This window comes from Squalius cephalus (genome assembly GCF_949319135.1).
Source record: "Squalius cephalus genome assembly, chromosome: 10".
Taxonomy (NCBI): domain Eukaryota; kingdom Metazoa; phylum Chordata; class Actinopteri; order Cypriniformes; family Leuciscidae; genus Squalius; species Squalius cephalus.
The window spans coordinates 19,499,750-19,525,230 of record NC_137131.1 but is presented as its reverse complement, the minus strand read 5'-3'; the positions used below and the strand labels follow the sequence as shown (position 1 = coordinate 19,525,230).

The window sequence follows — 25,481 nt, the reverse complement described above, 5'->3', positions numbered from 1 at the left end:
GCAGCACTGAGTCTGATTCAATCGATTAATCGGTCCGTTCGCAGTGTTTGCATGTTAATATATGATTCACTGGTCAAACTAAGGATTCACAGATCAAATGAATGATTCCAATTTAACCACTTCCAATTACAAGTCCCTTAAGCTCACCAAGGCTGCATTTATTTAAGTAATAATACAGTAAAAACTTATGAATTACTATTACAATTGAAAATAACTGTTTTCTATTTCTATTTTAAACTGTAGTTTATTAGTGGGTAGCTTGACTATATTTAAACCATATTAAATTGAGATGAGATTGTTGCTTCGCAAGCTACATTTTCAAAAGTAGCTTTCCCAACTCTGATTTGCACTTTAGCAGTTATGTCTTTCAGTATTTTCATGCAGACTTAAACACAGACCAGCAGAAATGTTGTCTGACAAAAGGGATGTTAAGGACCCCTTGTGAGCACTATTTTAGATTGTTCAAATAGCAATTTCCCTGTTATGAAACATCAAACCACTAAACCTGGGAAACCTAGAGTTGTTTAAATGGCTTCATGGCAGAGCTGTTTCTTGTAAGTTTAACTTGCAATGATGAAGTGGTTATAAACATACTTTGATTTTGAACTTGGCTGAGGTGCGGTGAGTTGGCTGGATTGTTAAGTTGTTAGTTGGTGGGGGTGTTGTAGAAACAGCGTGGGGTGCGTCCAGAGTTTGAGTATGAATTGATGTTGTAATTGCTGGAAGAACTTCTTGGCCGAGAGCATTGCTGACTCTAGATGTTCGCAGCGAGACGGTACAATCTCACGTTTACGTTATCATTTCTGTAATTAGAGCATAGTGCTTTAAGCACATGCACAAAAATATCAGGGTTCTGATATGAACCCTTCCTGTCCAAGTTGTGCTTTTATTTTTATTTTTTATTCTCATTAGTAACTAATGAGTATGGAAAGAAAATATGTACTTGGAGAAAGATTGGCCTGCAAGTTTTCAGCCCTCACATATCACCAAAAACAACGCCATTGGGCCTCAGGAAAGTTTGCGGTAAGTTTTTGAGGCTCTGTCTGGACTTTTGTGAGCGAAAAGGGAGGAAGAAAGAGGCAGTGAGAGGGGCCAGAAGAAGAAAGAAATACAGAAAGAGTGCAAATGGATGCAGTTGTCGGGCACTATCAGCCACGCGGATCGAGAAAGGCTTTTTTCCCCCTCTGGACTTTGTGAGGCTTGGGCTCACAGCTCTATTGAAATACAATATTGGTCCCTGCCGACACAGACAATGATGGCTTTAAACCGCCTCGCTTTCACTGTTGTGTGTTTTGCATCAGGGAGCAAGTATCACTCAACTGGGTCGGCGCAGACAAAAGGCTCTCTTCTTCACCCCTGCCAGGGTTCAAAGCCCACTTGGATTTTACTCCGTGACGCTCCATTAGACTGCCGCTCATATCCATACCATGTACCGAGTGCCCTCACGCATTGTAATCAGGATCGCTGTTGTTCCCTCCACCCTGACAGACAGGAAGCAGAAGAAAAGCGAACTGGCCAAAGCACAAGAGCAGACCGCTGTAAACATCCGTGCCAGAGAGATCAGATTGTTGTTGGTGGCTTCAGTATGGGAAACAAAAGCTTGAGGAATGCTATCTGACATATCTCAGAAGAGTAAGCAACATGAAGTGAGCGAGCAAGAGAGAAAGAGCTTCTTTTGTTTGCAAGTTGTCAATCCCAAAGTCATTTGCAAACATAAGATTCAAGTGTTTGATAAACAAAATAAATGCTTTTATAGGCAAAATTCACTCGACTTTTTTGCATGCTGCTTGCTGAAATTCAATACAGTCCACAGTCTCATGCTCAATTTGTCTCAATCAAGGTTTTCAGTCTTTATTTTCTGTATATCCAGTGTCTAAAAACCAAGCAAATGCAATGGTGAGTAAATAAAATAGAGCTATCTGCCAGTAACTTTATTAGCATCTAGCTATACTGTAACATGCATCAAGTTTATCTCCAGAACTCCATGTGATGACACATACTGTATGTGTAAGCCATGTTGCTGTTTGCCAGTGAGCCTTAGACTGGCTCATTACACTAATATATATTTTAAATAAAAAAATAAAATAAAGTTACTTTGAAAATGCAATTTCATGGTCAATAATTTTTAATTTTAAATGTAAAAAATGTTAATGTTAAAGGGGCTATATGTAAGAATTTTTATGAATTAATCGTTTTTTATTTATTTATTTTTTTTATTGCCAATGTGTGAACAGCTTGTAACAAAACTTAAGAAACAAGAGCTTCCCCGACCTCCTAGGTTGTCTATGAAAGCCTGGACTGATTTTTATGTGAAGCACTCGGGATGTTTTTGCTGAGAAAATCAAAAGGATGTGATATTAACACGTGCTACCGAAAGCCTCTCTTCCATTCAATGACACAAGAAATGAATACTTATATAATGTTCAGGATGATGCCAAAAGAGCCATTCTGAACTGTAATGTCAATGTGTCATGCAAAGAAAAGGGATACATTCAAACTATAGTCACACATAGCCAGATCTAGATGGTCTCAAATACAATCAAACTATCAAAACAGCAGAGCTTGTGCAAAAATATCCACATCTCTATGATCAGATGCTTTCTTAACTGCTGTTTTCTCACTGCTGTCATCATAAAAACACGCTGTGAGTATATCGGGTTATTGAATACTGCTCATTTTCTCAAGATTTTGATAGCTTATTTTATTTACTTGGTGGCTTTTTTTATTATTCAAATTTGGCTGGGTGGCTAATAACACATTTTTCTGTGGTGTGACAAACTCAGAACACTTAATTTTGACTTTACAGGGACTTTTAAGTGGTCTCATAGCCTGGCCAAATCACTCAAGCCTGGTCACATTACACCTTCCTTTATAGCTAAACAATTAGGCAGCCAAAAACCTCAATTTGTGCCTATTTACACTGCTGTTCAAAAGTTAGAAGTCAGTAAGATTTTTTTAAAAATTTTTTAGATTCTTTTCAGCAAGGATGCATTAAATTGATCAAAAGTTGAGCGTAAATCTGTTGTTTAAAAAAATTCCCCCAAAAATATTAAGATAATAAATTTTTTTTTTTAAATATGAAACGGTTTTCAACGCTAATAACAATAAATGTTTCTTGAGCACCAATAAACAGCTGGAGCTGGTTAGTCTGAACAGTGCCCAAAACTGTTTTAAAACCAGCAAACTAGTCCAGTCTGGGAGATCAGCTTTTTCAGCAGGATTTCTGAGTGTGTAAGCGTCTCTAGGCGATTGATCCAAACAGCAGGTCATGGATAAACACCAGCACGTCTGATAGCATGACTCCTCTGTGCACAAGCACCATGAGTCACAGGTCGTACTATTGGATCCCATCCTCTGAATGTGCTTTGTCAGGACTTTGCAGTGGCCTGAAACCATGTCCTGGAGATGTGTGAAAATCAACATGTCTCAACTAGCCATCAGGATTCCAGCAGCCTACAGCGGAAAGCGGACTGGAGCTGTGCCGATGATGAATGAGACATGTCATTTTCTGCTATGCTATAGTGCCATTAGCACTTCGTTTTTGTTGGCAAATGGCTAAAGAGCTCAATTCTCCTATGATGCTATTGTTGTGGTTTTGTATCAGTATCTTGGTAACAGATTTGCCATTTTTTGTGCTATTTGCACATAATTGGTTAACAATTGAAAGCAGGCCAAGACTGTGTTTACTCAGCACATTCTAGGGCCTTGTTGAGTCATGACTGCAATATGTCATGGTTCGTTTTCCTTATGCAGATTTATTATGTAAATTGTTCTTCATTTTAGTGGAAAAAGGGAGAATAGGATATGTATAACATGAATAATACAAAGCAAATGCTGTGACTAGCTTGGCAAGTACAAATGCAACAAAATAGAATAACAAGTTTCCATGTAGCTTCCTAAAATATGTAAAAAGCTTGTGGAGATGTAATTACAGCGCCACTAGTGGCACCAAACGAAATGGCAAAAATAAAGATGAACTGTCAACCTACACACGAAAAAAATGCTAGACTTAAAATGATCTCTTTACATTAAACTGGAGAAAGTATAACATCACAAAAATGAACAGTTACGTGCTCTTCATGCACCGTGCGTATGAGCGGATTTTAAGCTTTCCCCTTAAGCCTTATATGAGGTGAGTTTTGTCTACAAACACAGGAAGATAACACCGTTCCTCTCACTGCATTCCAAGCCGCAGATCTTTCAAAGATCGGTCCAGATGTTGTGCTCAGTGATCGGAAGAGAAGATTAAGGATTCACTGAACAAAAGTATAATGACAGCTGTTGATGTAGACACATCCAGACTGGCGATCTTTACTACCTAAAGGACTATGGATCAGAATATAATCATACACACATATTTGGAAAATGCAGGACCAGATTGTTAACACATGCACACCGATTCTGATGTATTTTTATTTATTGTTTATCTTTTTAAGTAATAAATATGTAAACATCCATAAAACAACATAAATGTACTTAAGACTTCATATTTAGCCTAGCAGGAATTCACAATATAACAGTACCATATTGGATATTGGTCAATATTTGAGTTTTTATTATTATTATTATTATTATTGATCTGTATCAAGATCAATAGATTACATTTGAGATTACATTTGCTCTCAACTAACACTCACTTTATTTTTAATAACTCTAATAATTAAAAAAAAAAATTTTTAGATTTTATTTTTTTGTCGTGCTTTTCTAATTTTTATTAGTTTTTATATTTCTATTTAGCTTTAATTAGTTTTTATTTTAGTTTTCATTTTAATTCGTTTTTTTTTTAATTTATTTTTTTACTTTTTTCAGCTTTATTTTTTTTGTAGTTAATTTCTTTTATTTCAGTTAGTTGCCATGGCAAGTTTTCTAAGTCTTTTAAGTTAGACATTTGACATATATATATTTTTTGACCCATTGAAAAGTGTTGTCTTGCTGTAAGTATAGACCTAACTATTTTTTATAATTCTAATGGGAAAAAATAAAAAAAAGCTTCATATGTTCTTTGAAAACAAAGCTTAATATCTAAGCCAATTTTTTCTTTCCAAATAATCTATCTTGGTTTGATTATGATAGAAGTCAAAAGTACAGATTATGCAAATTATTATTATAATTTTTTTTGACACTGTTACCATGTGTCCAAAGGGCTCTTTTCGGTCAGATCTTTCTTTTAAAAACCACGACTCCAGTTACTGGTCTCGAATTCAGCTTGTGTGGCTCAGAAACCAGTAAACAATAACATCCCAAAAGGGAACTGTAGGGTCATTCTAATGGTGAAATTCTCAGAAGACTCATTCACTTAATATCTGTTTGTCACTGTGGTTGAAGTTCATGTTTTTGTCCATTGTGGTTCTCTGCAAGATTAAAAAAAAAAAGCATTGTCTTGCTAATCACACAGAATGCTGAGCCCGGGCATTGTCTTCCTTCCTTTGGGATTGCGGACTTCAGAAGTGTCCTAATGTCATGCAAGTCTATTTGTCCTTGACACGTTTATGCAGCCGAGAGCGCCGCATTTCTTATGGTTTACATATGAACCCCTCTTGACTATTTTTTTTGGACTGCTTCCAGATGTTCTCCATTTTTCTGTGGGGCCGTGTGCTCAGCGTGTACAGTATCCGTTTGCTTGCTTCACTGTGCTAATGAAGGAGTGCTGGGTTACTCGGCACGCCAAAACTTTCCTCACCAGTTATATTTAAGAGATTTTATGTATTGACGAAACTCGACTCTGTCCTGACACCTAGCTCAGTGTCTCTCAGGCCTTGTTCACCTGTGTGGTCCCTGGCTGGATGGTTGGAGGACAGATAAATCTGCCTGTCCGTGACTCCTTGGCAGCACAGAGGAGGTTTGGAAGGGGCTGAAGCCGGTTTGTGGGGTCATGGCTGTAAGAGAGAGAGTTTGGCCCTGCTTCTTAAATGGAGAAAGATAAGCACCCAAGGACATCTGGCTGAATCACAATGAGCCTTGAAATTAACAACCACCTACCTGGGGCATTGGCACAGATGTGGCCTTCTGGATTCACACACCCACACTTAAATCGCTAAACGCACAACCAAAACCTTCCTTCTCTCTCGGTTTTTTTTTTTTCACAGATAAACACACACACATACACACACTGTCCTTCAGTTCTAATCCAGCATGGAGACTGTAAGAGGGTCGTGTTTCATGTGCCCAGGCGCCACCAGCCTTCAACGACAGATGGATCAGATCCCAAGACATAAACAATTCAGCAAAGCCCTGATTTACTGCTCCTAAATACAATGTTGAAAACCTAGAGGGGCGATAAGGTTACTGGCCATCCCGGTTCCGCCAACTAGCGGGACTTGTCCGTAATACACTATGCATCATTAAGATTTGCTCTGATTTGCAAAGGTAATGAATTGATACAACCTGATATAGTTGGTCTGACCAATGTTCCCTCTAATTTTTTTTCTTGCTGAGCAAAACTTTTCTCTATTTTGCGGATATTTTGGCAACCTGAGCAAAAACATTCTTTATACCAGAACTGTACAGCGATGTAACTGATGTATTTTGAGTTTGCATGCTACACCTGTCGTGGGTGTATAATTGTAAATGTCTCAAAGTTTTGTTACTGTGATGTGCCCTTCATCAGTTATTTCCACCAAGCCACTCTTCCCGCAACTAATTTGGCCTACATCCGCTCACATCATTCTCTTTCTATGAAACCTGTAAACCGCATTCACCTGTTCTAACTCTATAGCAACACTTACTCTACAGCAGTTGACCAGAGCACTGCAATTATTTCTCATTTAAACTACAATCAAATGGATTTCCCTACTCATTTCGGGTCTGTCCTCTGCACGGCAATTTATTATTTCTGCGCGGCCACGCACACACGCAGCTTAGAGGGAATATTGGGTCTGATGTGCTAATTTTTACATTTGTTGATTTATCACCAATTACTTAATCCTGAATATCCAGTATAGTGGCCTGGACTATATGGAAATGTGAATCAAATTGCCATTGATTTAAACTTCAGTTGTTTAATTGATTTATTTATTGATTGAAATGTTCCAAGCCAGATTTAAACTTGTTTCCCACAATGAACTTTGTTCCAAAACTTAGGCCTGGTTTCACAGACCTGATTAAGCCAGGATTAGGCCTTCAGACATTTAAGTAGCTTGATGACTTAAGTAGATGAAACATTACTGGTGTGCATCTTGAGACAAAACAATGGCACTGACATATTTTAAGATATCTCAGTGCAAGTTGCTTTCAGTTAAAACAGCAATAATGCATTTTAGTCTGGGACTAGTCTTAGAGCCCTATCTTACACCCGGCGCAATGCAGCGCCAACCGCGACGCAAGTGTTTTTTGCTAGTTTCAGTCCGACGCAGTTATCATTTTCACGTCCTGCGCCACGTTGTTTAAATAGTAAATGCATTTGCGCCCATTTGTGCACCCATGAGCGTGCTGGTCTGAAAACGAGGTGTGTTCTGGCGCATTGTTGGCGCGTTGCTATTTTGAGGCAACAGAAATAGACTGCGCCATTGACCAACTGAAACCTGGTCTAAAGTCAATGGCGCAATATTTTTTTTGTTATTTAATGAGCGCGTTAGTAATGTGCGCCTAAAGGCGGGTCCACAACGCGCGTACACTCTGCTTATTAAACACACAGGGACGCACAGCAGCACACAAACATGCCAAATATTTAAAATAAAAGGATTACAATGTAAAAGATTATTATTGTGTACATAAAGATATGGTGGAATCCGGCTTGTCCCGTAAATGGTCTGCTTGCGCACTTTTACCTCGCGCACGAGCAGTTCCGTTTGCGCTCTGGAGACACGTTCGGTCTTTCCACTATCAAATTCCGTCATGTAAATAACGAATCTGCCATGGCGCGAGCGCAACTGGCATTTAAAGGGAATGGGAGATGAGACTCTGATTGGTTTAACGCACGTAAATCCCAAAACACACCCATTACTCATTAAGAGAATAGGGACAACCCTTTTAGACCATGCGCCTGGCGTGCCAACCATTTTTCCCGTCGTTAAACTAGTGGATTCGGAGACGCCCTAAGTGAACTTGCGCCGTGCGCTTTAGACCATGCACTTAGATTGTTAAAATAGGGCCCTTAGTGTGCTGATATAGTGACAAATATTGGGTAAAAATTACCAATCTATTTTTATTGAAAGTTTTCAGTATTGAATGAAATGCGTTTCATTTTATAATCAGCATTTCTGGATTTATTAAAAATAACTATATATACTAACCTAACAGACAAGGCTTAAACCTAGTCCCAGACTAAAATGCATGTTTGACCTGTTTTAACTGAAAGCTACATGCACTGACATATCTTAAAATATGTCAGTGCCATTGTTTTGTCTCAAGATGTACACAAGTAATGTGTTTTTCTAAGGCACGTTTATAAAAACTACTTAAATGTCCTAATTGAACTAAGGCCAATCCTGGCTTAATCTAAGCCCTGTCTGTGAAACCAGGCCTAAATGTATTAAAATATTTTAAATAATGATAGGCCATGACTTAGTGCTCTGTTATAATGATGGATCCTGTGTTTATTTATATTTGTGCCTCTGAGTTCAGAAACTGAGCAAATTTGCACACTGTCTTTCTAACATCCTCCTGTTAGAAATAACAGCGTCACTTGCCCTTCATATTGTGTGAATTTTGCAAGCTGTTTGTCATGCAACCTCTTGGAATGTAAGTCAGGTCACAGAGTTCATAAATTCATCTCATTTTGTTTGAAGCGGCCATTCTCCTGTTTGTTTTGGACTGGGTCTTGGATGCTTGTTTACAGAGTCAGCATGAATGCAGCCGGTCAGTCAGCAATTACGGCAAGGTTAGTCTCTGAACGCTCCAAATCCTCCATGCCCCCTCACAGGCTTAACTCTGTCAGATAGAGGTGAACACACTGGGTCTGAATTGTGAGGAAGAGTGTTTTAGGGTCATAGTCAAAACTCAAATACATAGTAATTGTACCTCATTGCGGTCTTTAAGTATTATTTTGGGGAATTTGTACTTTATCCAAGTACTGTTGCAACTAAAGCTTGAAGTCTTACTCAATAACGTTTTAGTGGAAGCTGTTTGGGCTAAGTAATACTTTTATTCAGCAAGGATGCATTAAATTGACCAAAAGTGACAGTAAAAACATTTATAATGTTGCAAAAGGTTTCTACTGATTAAACACTGTTCTTTTGAACTTTCTGTTCATCAAAGACTCCTGAAAACATGTATCACAGTTTCCATAGAAATATTAAGCATCAAACTGCTAAGTTATTAATAAGCAGTTTTCAGCACTGATAATAATAAGCAGTTTTCAACATTGATAATAACCATTATTAATAATCGGGTACCAATAAAAGTTGAGCAGCAAATCAGCAATGATTTCTGAAGGATCATGTGACACTGAAGACTGGAGTAATGGCTGCAGGAATAAATTACATGTTAAAATAAATTCAAATTGTATCAATATATCTCACAATATTACAGTTTTACTGTATTTTTAATTAAGTAAATGCAGCCTTGGTGAGCATTAAAGACTTCTTTCAACAATATTTTTAAATATCCTGTTTATATGCATTTAATGTCAGTCCAAATGTAAGAGTTTGTGCACGACATTTCGGCGCAGTTTGTTTGTTCTCAATGTAAAACAGGGAAATGAAAGCAGTGATTTGCGTTTTTTCTTTAGACATATTGAGCCATTGCAGGTTCGAGTCCTGCTTGTGACATGTCCAGTTCCATTTCTCCTCTTTCTAATATTCACGTAAAATTAAATTATGTCTGTTTTGGCACAAAAACCTTGACTAAAATTAAAAGTATTTGTCTTTCATTTGTCGAAAATGTATGATATGAACAATTGTTTATTGTATATTGCGCAGAAATACATTACCACTCACACAGACAGCAGCTGCAAGGTGTCAGTGCTGCCCTCTTATGCACACTGAACTAACATCCTTGTGTAAAATCTTTCCCAAGCACAGCCTCCCTCCTTCTGCTCCCCTCACACATACACACATTTCCATTTTACTGCACAAATCATAAGGAACTGTTTCCTGTCCCTCTCTCTTTTCCCAGTGCCAGTGTGTTGTACAGTGTTACAGTAGACAGGCTGTGTTATCCTCTCAATAATAGAGAGAGGTGCACAGCTGCGATTTGCTCTGTAATGGCCATGGCACTGGTCCAGACTGAACCGCAGCACTTGGTAATTAAGTGAAACTGAACACCTAGCAGTGACTGTGCATACTGCTTTCACTTCCTCATGCAATATTTTTTCCCCCATGAAGAATTTGTCAGAGCTGTGGTGCAGTGGCCATATTGAGCGATGGTGCACCTGTGGTAGATTTAAGTTTGAGTTTTGCCTGTGACATACCCTGGATTCCATTCCCTCTCTCCCTAATATATATCTCCATGCTAGTGCAAAAAAAAAAAAAAAAAAGACCCCAAGAGACCCCAAGAAAGATTCTGACCATCTCAGTTCTTTTCTATTTGAAAGTATTTTCTATTGAAACAGAAGGTTGTCAGGACGTATCATATAACTTGTCCCTTTTTTTTAACCAGCCAATAGCATTCAGTTTATATCAAATCAGCAAAATTCAGCAGTGGTCAACCAATATTTGGCAGCTTTTTCCCAATTATTGTCTTTTTTAGTTTATTATCTAGTTCAAAATATTTTTATTGATTTATTAAATTATTTATTAGTTGCTAAATTGTCAAATAATTTCAAATTATGTTAATAAAATATAAGGTAAAATGTATTTTAATTATTAATTAAAATAAAATATTAATTATTAATTAAAATAAAATATAAATTTAATTAAACACACACACACACACACACACACACACACACACACACACACACACACACACACACACACACACACACACACACGCACACATTAACTTTATTTAACTATTCAATTTAAATAATCATATCCATATTCTTTTTTAAGATTTCGGCAGTGACCATTTTAAATATTTAGCCCTGCTAAAAGGTTTTGTCAGCTTTTGGCCTTAAATATAATGGACATGGTCTTGGGGTTTTAATCGGAATGCATTAGTTACGTCACATTGTCTTTTCTGGGAATTTAGGTTAGGATGACGTTAGATGATGCAGTGGAATGTTCTTTTGGTAGAGCAGTAAGATCTTGACTCATTATTAAGGAGTCTTGCTTCTGTGCTTTTGATTAAGAGCCGTGTCTGTGACCATCTCTGCAGCCCTGTACATCAAGACAGCTTTTTCCTTGCTGTGAGAGCTGAGACATAAGAGATATTTCCATGGATCTCAGTGTCCTTATCTAAAGGGTTCAGGGAGACGGATTCTCTCGACTTCAAACACACTTGCATTGAAAAGCGCTGCTACAGACAGCGAACCAGCCCAGTCAGAGAGGCCCTTTCAAGCCTGCAATCTGCTCCCTCCATCACTGCCACCTCCACAAAGGCCTGGCTGGAAGGTGGTAGCCTGATACCCTTGCGGCAGGCGGCAGAGAATGGCCGTGTTTTGACACGGGCCGCTTGGGCGGTAATCCTTTAGTTCCAAGTTAACTCACTCATTCATCTCAATGGACAAAACTGCAATGATCTCATCAGTCTCTGCGGTGACCTAAGGATCAAAGTGCCAGAACCTTTCCCTCTGCCGGCAGGCTTATATGTGTGTGCGTGTGGATGGATGGAGCATCTCAAAGAGAGGGGAAACAAAGCATTCATTCTGTGGCAGTAGATGTGATAAGGGCTATAAGTATAGTGTGTTCTGGAGAGAAACTCTGTAGGCCGATAAGAGAAGAATTACTCTATGGCACATTTACACTAGATTAGATGCACTACTCAGAATGTGAATAAAAATACCAGCTGGAGGGGATTGGGGCGGTGGTTCTCAACTGGTTTTGCAGAGTTGCAAATTTAACCCGTACACTACCATATGTTGTTGAAAGAAGACTGTTATGCTCACCAAGGCTGCATTTAGGTGATCAAAAATACAGTAAAAATAGTAATATTGTGAAATATTATTACAAATTAAAATAACAGTTTTCTATTTCAGTGTATTTATGATGTATGAATGGGTGGTTTATCTATTCATGAAGGCATGTCATGCAAACTGTGCAGGTTTTTGGCTCATTATGACAAACATTACTTCCCTTCTAAAAGTTGATTAGCCTTTTGTTTTTCAGTCTTAAACTGGTTGACAAGTATGGGGTTTTCAATGGCTGATGCTGATTCTAAAAGAAGGATAGCAAAAGATTTGGTTCTTGACCCACGAGTTGAGAACCACCAGATTAAAGGAAGCTAGCAAGGCCAAAAAAGCCATATAAATGTATCAAGAGAGGCAATAATTTGAAAAATAGTAAACAATTGTACAGGTGCATAAATACCACTAATAAAAACAGTTAGATAAAGATGTTTGTGGTCAGAACTCAAGTTATCTAAAGTTATATTAACATGACAACAGGTGAAATCTTGTAGTATATTTGGTATTCGTTGTGGTACAACTCTATGCAAACCAGTATCGGCATACTTTTGGTCTTTCACCATCCGGTACAGTGCAGAGCCATGGGACTTATCAGACGTTTACAGGGTGTGGCATTTCCCTTGTCAAAACTGTTTGTGTCACAAAAATAACCACATTCTATCTTTTGACAAACAAGCGTAATTTTCTCTTAGCAACTTGAGAGCAAACAGCGGATAGCCCGTGTCTCTTATCCCTCTCTGAGTGTGTGATTCCACAGCATGGCTGAAAATAAACAAAGTCAAGCCAGTTTAATCTAACTCACAGGCCATCTTTGTCTAATCAATTTAGCGAAAGTTAAACATCAAACACCGGCTCTTGGCCGCGGCTCAGCGTGAGGCAGAGCGGATGATTGTTTTATCAGGTGGAATTCTTAGATAGAGAGACTGGAGCCTCGCAAACCCAAACAGGAGATTTTGAAGAGGTGAAGGGGACAGAGGCAACATTGCCACCTCCAGCCTGAGAATCTATCTCAACGATTGCCAATTGAATCTAATGCTATTCTCCATTATTTTACCGTAAGTTGATAAAGAAAAAATGCACACAAAATATATTTTTTGTTTTTTGATTGTTTTATCATATTATTCGCATTCTGCAGTAACAACACAATGTTTGGCTATAGCACAATCAATGTTTGATCCAGGAAAATAGTGCTGAGTTTTGTGCACTGCAAAAAAGGCTTCTTAATGAATTGAAGGCATCTTTCTGTTAATTGTCTAACATATTTTATGTTTTGCAGTAACAAATATATAAAAACCCTTAAATGAACATATGAACTCATAGATTGTATCTTAATTAAGTGTATTTTGTATATTTTGTCTCATTTTTTTAACTTGTTTTTTACTTAGAGTCACAGTGAACTGAAAGTTGCGATCAACTTCAGTATTGTGACATATTTTCTGAGTGTTACGATCTTTAAAGGTCTAGGAGATGGAACGCAACATTCAGATATCACACTACTGCTGGTAGATTGGGTACAGCAGAAAGAGCCATGAATAGAATACACAAAGTGTTGGAAATGTGAACATTTTTTACAAAAAGCAGAAGCCGATACAGTGAGTGAGCTATGTACAATGTAAATGAAAACACACAGAAGGAAGAAGAACATACAAATAATTATAGGGAAAAGGAACTTAAGTGGCACCAAATTAAAGGGGTGGTATATTGCCCTTTTTACAAGATGTAAAATAAGTCTTGATGTCCCCAGAGTGTGTATGTGAATTTTTAGCTCAAAATACAACACAGATATTTTTATATAGCATGTTAAAATTGTCACTTTTTGAGGGTGAGCAAAAACACACCGTTTTGTGTCTATTCCTTTAAATGCAAATGAGCTGCTGCTACCAGCACAGGGGGCGGAGCTTCAACAGCTTGCACTCACATTTCAAAAACTTTTAGCCTTTTATGTTCAAACCAGAGTCAAGACAAAGATGGAGAGACTCAAGAAGAAGTGACAACATGTAGAAGCAACAGGACATTTCTGAATGGTTATTTGATGAATTTATGTAGCTTATGTGTAGTTATCTTCTAGTCATTGAATAGCATATTCTGTCTTGATAATCTATAAATCGTGTTCCAGGGATGGGGTTTATGTAGATTTTAGGGTTAGAGATGTCACTAACCTGGGAGGAATGTGGTGTAGTCCCTACCAGCCGTTTGTTGTAGTCCTTAAAAAGCAATTTCTTTAAAAGCATATATCTCCCTTTGCTTTGAACTTTGGGCATTGTAACTTTGCAGATGTTGTTTATGCTCAAACAGCAACATTACACTCTAACTAAAGTTGAAGAGTGAATAGTGAGAAAAGTGAAATCATAATCAACCACCCCTTTAAAGAACCAAATATAACAAAATAATTCCCTTAAACTATTCCCCACAACCTCTAACCTTATAAAATAAAATGTGAAAAATAAACTGAATTCTTCAGCGTATCCGACGCCATTAAATCCTTCTCTAACTAAGAAAACAAAAATACAAAGGGTGGCGCACACTTACCTAGTGTGTCTTAACACCTGACATTACTATGGGCACAATGTACATCACGCGATCTACTGACCTGTTCTCTTTTCCCACATAGGCCTAAAGAACATTAAACTCAGAAGACTGGCGTAAAGCACAAATAACACAGGAAATGAATGTTAGACTACACATACACAAATGGGATTCGATTAAACTGATACAAAGTATGCAACTCAGGACACTGAACAAACACACACTGCTCCCAAACGAGACACGCTGGAAATCTTTTAAAAACAGCGGGGCGACAGCAGATTTGACGCAGAAGAGCCGCCCTGATGATGATTGACAGCTGACACGGCCTATCACAGGAACCTGAGAGCGAATAGGAGGCGTACAAGAGACGGAGGGAAAAACAAAAACAAAAGCACTACAACAAACACGTATAAAGATAGAGGATGTGGCTTGTTTTTTCCTGCTGGGAAATGATTGGATCTAGTAAAATGGATCTTAAGCTCACTGTCAAAGTTCGCAGCAGACTGACAGCTAAAGGGAATGTTCTACCCAGGCCAGATAAGGAAAGCCATTCATTTTCAGATTCTGATCAAAGATAACAAAGACAAATTATTTTTTTCTAAATCAATCCACGGATGAATTTTTCACCAAAAGACTAGTACACTAACAAAGTAAATTGGGTCAATTTTGATTTCATGCCGACATTAAAAATTATTGTAGTAAGACAGTACACTCAAAATACACTCCACTATCCACTGTTGAAAATATCTCTAAAAACAAATCTTAACATCTGTAAATTTATATAGTCATGGAGGAAAAATAGGCAAAAAATACTTGTTCAAATGTTTTTGTTTTTTTTTGGTCGTTTCATCATTTTAGTGTGCATTCTGTGGTTGTTGCACCTTGGTTTTGTGCACTGCAAACAAATTCAATAAAAAATAAACATATACATTTGAAATACATTTATAAATACTTCTCAATTAATTATTTTTAAAGATATTTTAAGTTTTACATTAGACATATTTATAAATCCATAAAAGAAGATATATATGTACTTGTTATCTTTTGTAACTTGTTTATACTTAAAGCAAATGAGAAAATCAGTGCGGTAAGACAAAGTACACTAAACACAAATACATACACTATTAAATATATATTCTCTAAAAACAAGTCTTACTATCTTTTTTATTTAATTTTATCTTGTCTCATGTAAATATATAGTGACAGGAATTATTTTTAGATATTTCACATTTAAAAGCATTAATGTTATTTGAAGATAAAACATATACAAAAATACCTGTTAAGAAAATAGCAGTTTTTGCATTTTTTTATAGCAAATATATAATGGGTCTTTGGCAACTGTTTGGTAAATTCATCCCTGTGCAAAAAAACAGACACAAAAAAGGCCATGTTCATCATAAAGCGGAACCTGTCTGTTCTCTTTAATGAGGTCAAGTGTGTGTTTGTGCACATAACACACATAGAGGCTTAGGGCTATCAGATTTATCTTCCAAACTTGCCCCTAAATTCATACAAGCACACACAAACACACAGCGTGATGGCTATCGGTTACCCACGTGCTCTGGTGTGTCTGCACAGAGGGCTGATGAGGTAGACATATCTGTGTGTTTGCACGCTTAGATACCGGCAGATAGACATCACAGTGCACTAAATGGGCTTAAGTTTGAGGTCACAGATTACTGAGCAGTGGTGATAACAGCACACAACAGATTGATCTGACCCTCAATCTTTACCTCATTTATTCTTCTTCAGCCATGCAGAAAGAACCAAGATGCACAACACACACAAAGATTTGCGTTTATAACAATGCCAAACACTCGCATAGCTCTACATTGTTTCAAACAGAGTGCAGTCAAACTGAGTCGTAGCGAAGATCATGTACAGACACATGGCAGCGATTTTATCAAATTTACAAGCAAATCTCTTGACAGCACAAATCTCTGCTTTGCTAAGCAAAGTTAAGTGTGTTGCTCTGACACAGTCACAGAGAATGTGTAAACATTGCATTATTTCGAGAAAGCAAACTTTGTAAATAACTGAAAGAGTTGTTTTCGAGATCTAATGTTTTTCTTTTCGCATTTAGTTAAAACTGCCTTTGTGAATTTGTGCAGTTAAATATGGAAGACTGTTTCCACATCTGAGATACAGTTTAAAATAGATTGCAATCACAATTCAGATACAGAATATATACAAAAAATATCAAAAACAGCTTGTCACTTGGGCAGTATCATCAAAGAGATACCTTTGCATCTTATTTTTCTTTATACCTTGCCATATTTGTAAGAAAAAACCTGCAATTTTGAGATATAAAGTCATATTGTAAGAAATAAAGTCGCAGTTGTGATATATAAAGTTCCAATTGCAAGAAATAAAATCACAATTAAGGTCAATGGCAGTGCAAATTCTCAAGAGCAATTTCGATACCACAGTAAAAAACAAATATGGTAACATTCTTTAAGTAGTTACAGTAAGTAACTCGAATTCAAATAAGTAAATCCTTCTCTTATTCAAGTTATGGTTAAATATTGTAATTAAATAAAGAGTAAAATCTCTGCCTAATTGGTACTTTATATTAACCAAACTGTAGAAAGACTGTTATTGTTAGTATTTATTTGTATTTTAGTCCCAAATTTGTAGCAACGTACCAGTACATTTGACATCCCTAAAAGGGACTAGTTATCACCAACTTTTTCTCAGTTTTCCCATTTCTCCTTGCATTATTCCATATCGTTTGTCCATCATCTTCTTTAATATCCCTGCTATTTCCCACGTAAATCTCCCATTCCCCAAAACTTCACATGGCCCAAGTGAACGCTGTGAATGTTATGTTCATCAAGGCTTAATGTTTTGCTTATCTTGCATTATTTGGCATCTAATTAGAGGATGTTTAGTGAACTAAAAGTTTGGGAGGACTATCGGTCACATAACAAGCTCTGTCAATAAGAGTCAACACCCTTCCCTCTGAGCAAGGAATTGCTGTCAGCAATAGAAGAGAAAGATTTACGGTACATAAAGAGTTGACAGAGTTGATTAATTATTGCTTTGCACAAGAAAGCAGGAATTATGAAGGTTTCACAGACAAATAGACAGGAACAGCATGGTCTCCGCACAGGAACTGTAGTGTCTTGCTGACACTGTTTGTTCTCACTGAGGTTGATTTGTTTATTTGAATGATAGGTTGCTGGTGTGTTAAATGACATGGTGTGATCGGTTTCCCATCACCCCCTGCAGTGATGCTAGCCTGTGGGTTGGTACGGGGAGGTGCAGCTGTCTCCTATCAGAGCCTGTAGTTTCTTTGTAACTCAATCTGGCCGGACGGGCCCATGCAACACCATCAGACAGCGGTTAGTGCAGTGACCTGTGAAATCAGGTCCAGACTCATACAGTACTCTGAGCTTCACACTGGCCATGCCTTACTTTTTATCTCTTGAAACATGATCATTTCAACCAGTCCGTTCTTCTGAGGCCTGGATTTGGTCAGTTTAACTACTCTGTTTGCAATTCAGCGGTAGTTCCAGTGGTGACACTGAGATTGAAAAGGGCTGTAATGTGTTTTCCACTGCAATGGTGCTGTCGCTGGTGCCATAGCCAGTACTCGACCGGGGGATCGTCTCATATTTCTGCTGACTTGACAATGATGACCTAATCGAGTATTACTACACAATCTGCCAGTCATCGGTTGTAGATTGGATTTTGAGATGTAGGCATTGCACCAAAACTGGAGACAGATGAATGCAACTTCACAGCTTTCTAACGTTAGGAACAACTAACTAAAATGAGTAGTAGCTGGTTTAGGACCAACAGGTATAAGAAAAACCTTTATTTCAGTGGCACCTTGTCTGTGGAAAGAGATATGTGTGTGTGCATGTCTGTACATGCAATATAGAAGGATGAACTCATTTCTTTATGAACGTATATGATATTCAATTACTGTAAAAATCCATTGTAAACCATCTTGTATTGTTCAGTTTAGTGCATGCATTACAGATGCATTACAGCATCGCAGATGGAGTTTCACAAAACCTGTGCGATGTGGGACTAATCAACGCTCCCAATTCCCAGCATTGCCAATGTGTGATGCAGAGTATGTGAGCTCACCCTGGAGAGCTGGGTTTTTAGCTCATGCCTAGCCACGGTAATTTGCTACTCACCTTGGAGCAGTTTTGGAACAGCAGCACGACTGTGTTTGTGCCTCCTCTTAATGACTCACTTTTTTGGAATTGTTTCTGTCTGATTCTGAAATTCCACGATTTTTACAACCAGGAGAGTTTGCGCTTGGCCCTCTCCTTATCCCTTAACTCCCTGCATCCCTTTATTCAGACAAAACTTTCTTCCCGTTTCTTTATTTGTTTCTTACTGAAAAGCATAGTTTACCCCAAATTTAAAATGGTCATAATTTACTCACTCATGTCGTTCCCAAACCCGTAAGACTTTTATTTATCTTCGAAACACAGGTTGCTGTGCTTGACGCACAAGAACGAACCTCACTGGTTCACACATCTAGCATGTTTGAGCTCTTTCTTGCAATGTTTGCTTTAGGTTTGTACGTTTATCAATGTTTATTTGAATAAAAGCCTGAAATAATCTGTTCATAATATAAAGTGATGTCTCTTCAGAAAGCATGGATTAAACCTTCTTTGGAGGGAGAGGTTTGTGTTTCAAAGATGAATTAGAGTCTTATAGGTTAAGAACAAAATGAAGATGAGTAAATGGTGACAGAATTTTCATTTTGGGGTGAATAACTCCTTTAATTATTCAGCAAATTGATCCATTTATCAGTTTAGTTTTTTCCTCCCCACTTAAAATCTTTCCATACAGGTAGGATTTGTTTGTGAACGTCTGCTCAGACTGAGCCAAGCGGGAGGCTTGGGTAGATAGGCCTATTGGATGCTTATTGAAAATTTTCCACTGAGTACAGACATTAGGAAGGCAAGTGAGCGGGGGAAAAAAACAGTGGAACGAAAAGCGAGGGTCTCTTGCTTGTGTGTCTGAGTTTGCTCTGTGCCCTTTGTGATACGCACTCTGTAATATCTTCCATTCTCTGCTCTCCAAAGGCCCCACTGTTATGATTATTGCCGCACTTTTATTTCGCTCATTGCTAAACACTCTTATTTACTCCAGCGTCCTCCCTATAGGCTCAAATCTGCGGGGGAGATGTTCATTACGCAGCTCCAAACCTTGGTCAGAGCTCACTTAAGATGTCATGATGTCATGGCGTAAATACATCACAGTTCAATCCAAGAACACATCTGCTTCCTCTAAAACGGACATCTTGAAATGGCAAGGTTTATTTCTCTTTTGTAATTCAGTTTTGTTGGACTAGATACGCACTGATACGCACTAGATTCGCCAGAAAGGTGTATCGAGGACACATTACAGCTACATAGAGGGTGCTATTGAGGACCTTTTTAACCATAGGATGAAAATGTGGCATATCCACATAGATGTTCCATTTGGGACATGTCCATTTTACCATGCAGATGAGGTCTCTGTTGCCCAGAGTCATACACCGTAATGTACAATAAATTACTTTGTAAATTACTATATCAAGTTTACAATTTGGTAATGTAGTTTTTGCGAAAGGCGGATCAAAAGCACATTGTGGCTACATAGATGGCGCTATTGAGCACCATTTGCACCCTAATATGAAAATGTGACAGCCTGTGATCTTATGGATAGATGCACAAAAGAGAAAGTCATAAGGCCGCATGTCCACATCAAGTGTCTCATTTAGGACATGTCGATTGAGCTACCCTGAGTTATGTACAGTAAATAAATGGGGTCATAAGGCATTTCAACAAGTTTGGTTCTCCGCCATAAACATAAATCTAAGTTATAAGAAATGGTTTGGTTGGACATTACCTTCTGGGTCTGAATGTTGCACTCAAGAGTAAAAATAAAATGATTCAATGTTTCAGTTAAAAATAATAATAAATTAATTAATAATGTGTTCATATGCAGTTCAATTGAACTTTTCCTTATTATTTATAAACTGTGTATTATTTTTTTTTGATACTGATTTTCTTTATTATTATTATTTTTTTATTTTTTTTATTATTATTATTATTATTTTTTATTATTGTAATGTTTGATTGTTTGATTATTTTGTTCTGTATGCTGTAGCGCTTTGAGTATGTGAAAGGCGCATTATAAATACAATTTATTATTATTATTATTATTATCTTACACACTAAGTAACTGCATCAAAGCAACGTCTTTGTAGATGTGTTTTGACTGGATCTAAGATAATATCATTTCCAAATTAAGTTTACAGTGTCTGATTGCTTAACTGACTCATTTGTTAAGTCAGTAATTTGACACTGGCTGTTCTGATGTTGTCGTGGGAATATGTTCTCAAGTGTGTAATAGTATTAGCCTGAGAAAGGGCCAACTGTGAAAGGAACTATTTCAAACTATATTAAAAAATATCCTGGATGTCCTTTGAGAGTTTGAAAGAATGGTTCACTCCAAAAGAAAAAATCTAGCTTCATGTACTCACCATAATTTAATTCCAGACAAATATAAATGATTCTGCAATTTGACATTTTGACTACATGACTTTGTTGACCACAAGAAAAACTGTTTCAAACTATATGAAATATACATGGTGACCTCAGTTTAAAATAATGGTTCACCTCAAAATAATAATAATGATGATAAAGTCTGTCATCATTTACTTATTTACCAGCATCATGTATTTCCAGGAGAAATATAAAAGAATGTACTGTTCACTCGTTCCATGCAAATACAATGAATACATCTTCCAAGCTTCCAAAGAACACAAAACATCATAAAAGTGTCAAAATTGTGATCTTTTGAAGCAGTATTAAAGCTTTGTGTGAGGAACAAACAGATGTTTTAAATAGTTTTTATTTTGAAAGATTGCGAATTGAAGTGTAGGTAATCGGTCAGTGCCTGATGGATGAAGAGGGTGAGTAATAAAGCTCTAAAGGTGATGAGGCAGTGCTTGTTTGTCAGGTCAGTGTTGAGAGGTAGGTAATCAAACCATGTCTGGAATGGAGTTTGGTTTCGACCCCACTGCAGGCCCTAAATCAGCAGGTTATATTTGGCCCACTGGGCCCCGTTAGAAGCTGTGAGACCGGGTATAATGCAACAAAACACGGGCTAAATGCCTCCTCGGAATCTGAAACAGATTTCTGAATATTTGAAATGGCAGAATCCAAATCCACAGCTTTCTTTGTCGCTTTTTTCTCTGTATGTTGGGAAATGCAATATATATATTGTATACATATGTGTATATATATTAGTTTTCACCCACTAATAAGACTAATAATTATTTCAAATGCATTTTAAAAGCCTTAATCTGCATTAAAAATAATGCCAGCATTTAAAAATAACCCAGAGTCTGTGATTGTGTAGCCATTAAGTTGTGTTACTGGCAGATATTTAACTAATAAATAGGCTAAATATCTGTATCATTTTATTTTCCAAAAATAAACTTGTGTAAATCAGCTGAAAGTAAAGCTAAAACCAAAAATATAAACAAATCTATATAAACTCTTCAACCTCATTAATCGACCGATCCATGCTGTGTAGCTCTATATTTCCCTCTCCTCTCACTCCATTACTATCACCATCTTTTTTTTTTTTTTTAACAAAAGAGCTTGTGTGTGAAAGTTCAAATACCAGTGTGGCCACATATTGTGGCCTTCCAAAGAAAAACACGGCTTTCTCAGTCGCTGTGCGATTATCAGTGGGGTGGAGACATAAATAGCACGCACTCTGATAAGGAGTAACAGGCGTCCACAGTGCTTCAGTAGTCATGTTTTTGGCTCTAACATTACTGCAATAACAACAGAATGCAACTTAGGGGGGATGGAATAGACAGGAGAGACGTTTGGAGAAATAATAGGTTTTTATGACAGTGAGGTTCTCAAGCTCACGTGGGGTCGCCATAAATGCAAATAGAGTCGAGGGGAGGATTTCTGTTTCAACTGTTGTAGCAGGATTTTATTTATGATATAAATAAAAGCTTTGCTAGCATGATTATTATAGCCATAGGCTAATCCCATACATAAATATAAGCAGCTTTAGTTGTGCTTAAAATATTATTTGAGATGTAGGCTACAATGTGACCCAAAGAGCAAAGGTGAACTCCGTGTTTGCAAGTCAATGACAAATAAGAGTGACCAGATGAAGAAAATGAAAAATATAAAACAAAATCTAGTTTTAAATGCATGTTTTTAGAAATGCATGTTGATATATATATATATATATATATATATATATATATATATACATACATATATATATATATATATATATATATATATATATATATATATATATATATATATATATATATATATTATACATATTTTTTTTTCAATTTCAAAAAATCATTTTCATTAATTGTTTTCTAAAAATGTCACAGTATAAGCATCACATAAAAAGTAACAACATTTTATTGATTGGAAAAGATAATGACTTAAGTTTGCAGTTTTTCAAAATTATAAATACAATTTTCATTTCACAAATGTTGAATATTAAAAATTCCCTAAAATTGTTGTAGATCAAATGTGGACCTACTGAACCAAAATGTTGCACTTTAAAAAGGCCGAAAATGTCAGAGAATTCATTCTAGCAGCAGAAGCTCTGTGGAATTTATACAGTTCAGAGCTCCATGTGTCCTTCCTGTCTTTAGTCAAAGTCTTCATTGTCTTCAGCACTCTATGCATTTCATGTCTTTTCCCCTCTCTCTCGCTCTCATTTGACCCCTTTCTTTGCTGTGTTCAGGTGGCGTTACATCTGCGGCCCATCCAGTCCCTGCAAATGCACCAAAAACCACTGGTCTTTGTGCTGAACTCCCCTCAGCCCGTCCTCTGGAAGCTTCGGACAGAGAAACTGGTCTCAGGAGTCAAACGCATCTTCCATGTGAGTCTGAGCTGTTTTATGACTCTCAAACCATCTCTCTATCACTACCCTGTCTCTCTCTCCTTCCTCCCCAGCACTGCTTTTGAGCCAACTCCATCTACATTTTCTCTTTAATGAATATTCAGATTCTCATTCATTCCAAATCTACAAGCATCTTTAAACACACAATTCATTTACACTCTCTTTGGCTCGTCTTACCTTCCTCAAACAAACTTCTCCACTCTACTGTCAGCAGAGGTCTTAGTCGCTCAAAGATGCATTCAGGTGTGTGTACCCAAAGGAAACACAAACACGCTCACACGCACACATATACACACGTAAACACACCCCATGCCAACACAACCATCCTTCAGACAGAGGCTTGTGTAATTGCATCTGGCACAGGCTCACAGGTTTATATTGACTGCTGTAGATGTTCACCACGCTGCCTAAAGGATGTTTGGTGTTGAGACGCTTGTGGCTTCGCTCTGTTTCCCACTGCTTTAACCATTGCTTTTGCCACAGAAACACTTATTGCTCAGTGGGTGCTCTTTATAGCTCATGAGACTTAGAGTTCTCAGATATGCATAAACGTTGTATTTAAACAAAAAAATGACACAAATGGGACAGTTGTTGACATAGAGTAAGAGTGTAGAGTTATTAATGTGTATAGCATGGCTCAGATTATTTGCTCTGGGAAAACTTTAATGAGAAATGTTCATGTTGAGGTCTCTGACAATGGATTTGCAGAATTTTATATCTTGGCAAATTTAAAAGTCTGCAGAGATCTCTACTGAAACTCTAGAGGAGACACGTGTGAGACGACTAGACGCTTTCAGTAGAAAAATCTGAGCAGCAGGAGAGCCTCATTTATGGAACACAAGCTGAACAATTTTTTTTGGGACCCCATCTGCATAGTTTTGGGAATGGATGTGTCCCCTTAATAGTTATGTTTACATGCACCCACATAATATGTATATAATCGGATTGATGGCTCAATCGAACTGAAAAGCCTTCATGTAAACATTTCAATCGATTCAATCATCAATGATCAATCGATCATTTAGTCCGCTTAAACTCTGCCCGTTACTAACACTTGACTGCAATGTCACATTCAGATCTGCCTCCATCCAGTCATCAACAGATTAATATAACCAACTCCCCGGCCAACAATTTTTTTTCTTTTTTGATTATATGTTTCACTCGGTTGTACTTCACAATACAGAAGAAAGTACCTTGTCACTATTTTTGTTACATTGTGACTTTAATTAAAGGTAGGGTATGGGATTTGCAAAAAGGCCGGCAGATTTTGAAAATACACAACTCAAAAGGTCCTACCTTCTTTCCTCCAACGCTGGCCCTGACTCCACCCATTCGGAGAACATGGACGCGCAATCATGCACGAGCGAAAACTCAGATGCGCGAGAGCGAGACATTGAATCTCCTCTTCAGGATTCTCCCGTCTGGGTATTTAAATTGTATCATAAGACCGTCGGCCGGCTCAACAATTGCTGATATATGCCTCCGGCGATCATCTATTGCCTTTTTAAAAAGTTAAAACTTTTCAATTACAAAAAAAAATAAAAAAATAATGTTGCCTAATTTTTTAAGACATCATATTTGAACATACTTTTCGGCGTCGCCTTTCATACTCTTCCATCTGTCTCCTTCTTAGGGGTCACGCGTGCGAGGGGGAGGGGGGGAGGGGGTATGGTACGACCGTTTGATTGACGAACTTACTCATTGGACAAATGATTCTAGGTGGTCTTGGAAATGATAGGCTGGAGTTTTTTGAGTCCTGCCCAAATTGCTTAATTTTCATTTCAGTGCTTCTAACTCGGTGGCTGTAAGTGGGTTAGGAATAGGATTTCAAGTGATTTTGAAAAAAATGGACAAAAAAGAGAATCACATACCCCACCTTTAACACTCATTAAATCATATCATCAATGGCATAAATCTAAATGAAGTTTTTTCATTTTTCCCATACATCCATGTCCATTATATCTATATTACTGCATAAGACAGTGTACCTTAGAATGATTTTACAAATGATTTATTCAAATTCATTCACAAGTTTTATGAATGAGGCCTATTGTTATCTACTATAGGACAAACTATTGAGATACTAGAAATATCT

The 25,481-nt window shown here is 37.4% G+C and overlaps 1 protein-coding gene across 1 annotated transcript in view; it reads left to right on the top strand.

Moving 5' to 3' along the window:
- tgfbr3 (transforming growth factor, beta receptor III) overlaps positions 1-25,481 on the top strand; it is a 115,587-nt gene that overhangs the window by 44,605 nt on the left and 45,501 nt on the right. The window contains exon 4 of the mRNA XM_079883193.1: positions 23,228-23,365. Coding sequence (XP_079739319.1) covers positions 23,228-23,365 — 138 coding nt within the window. The remainder of the gene's footprint in view (positions 1-23,227; positions 23,366-25,481) is intronic.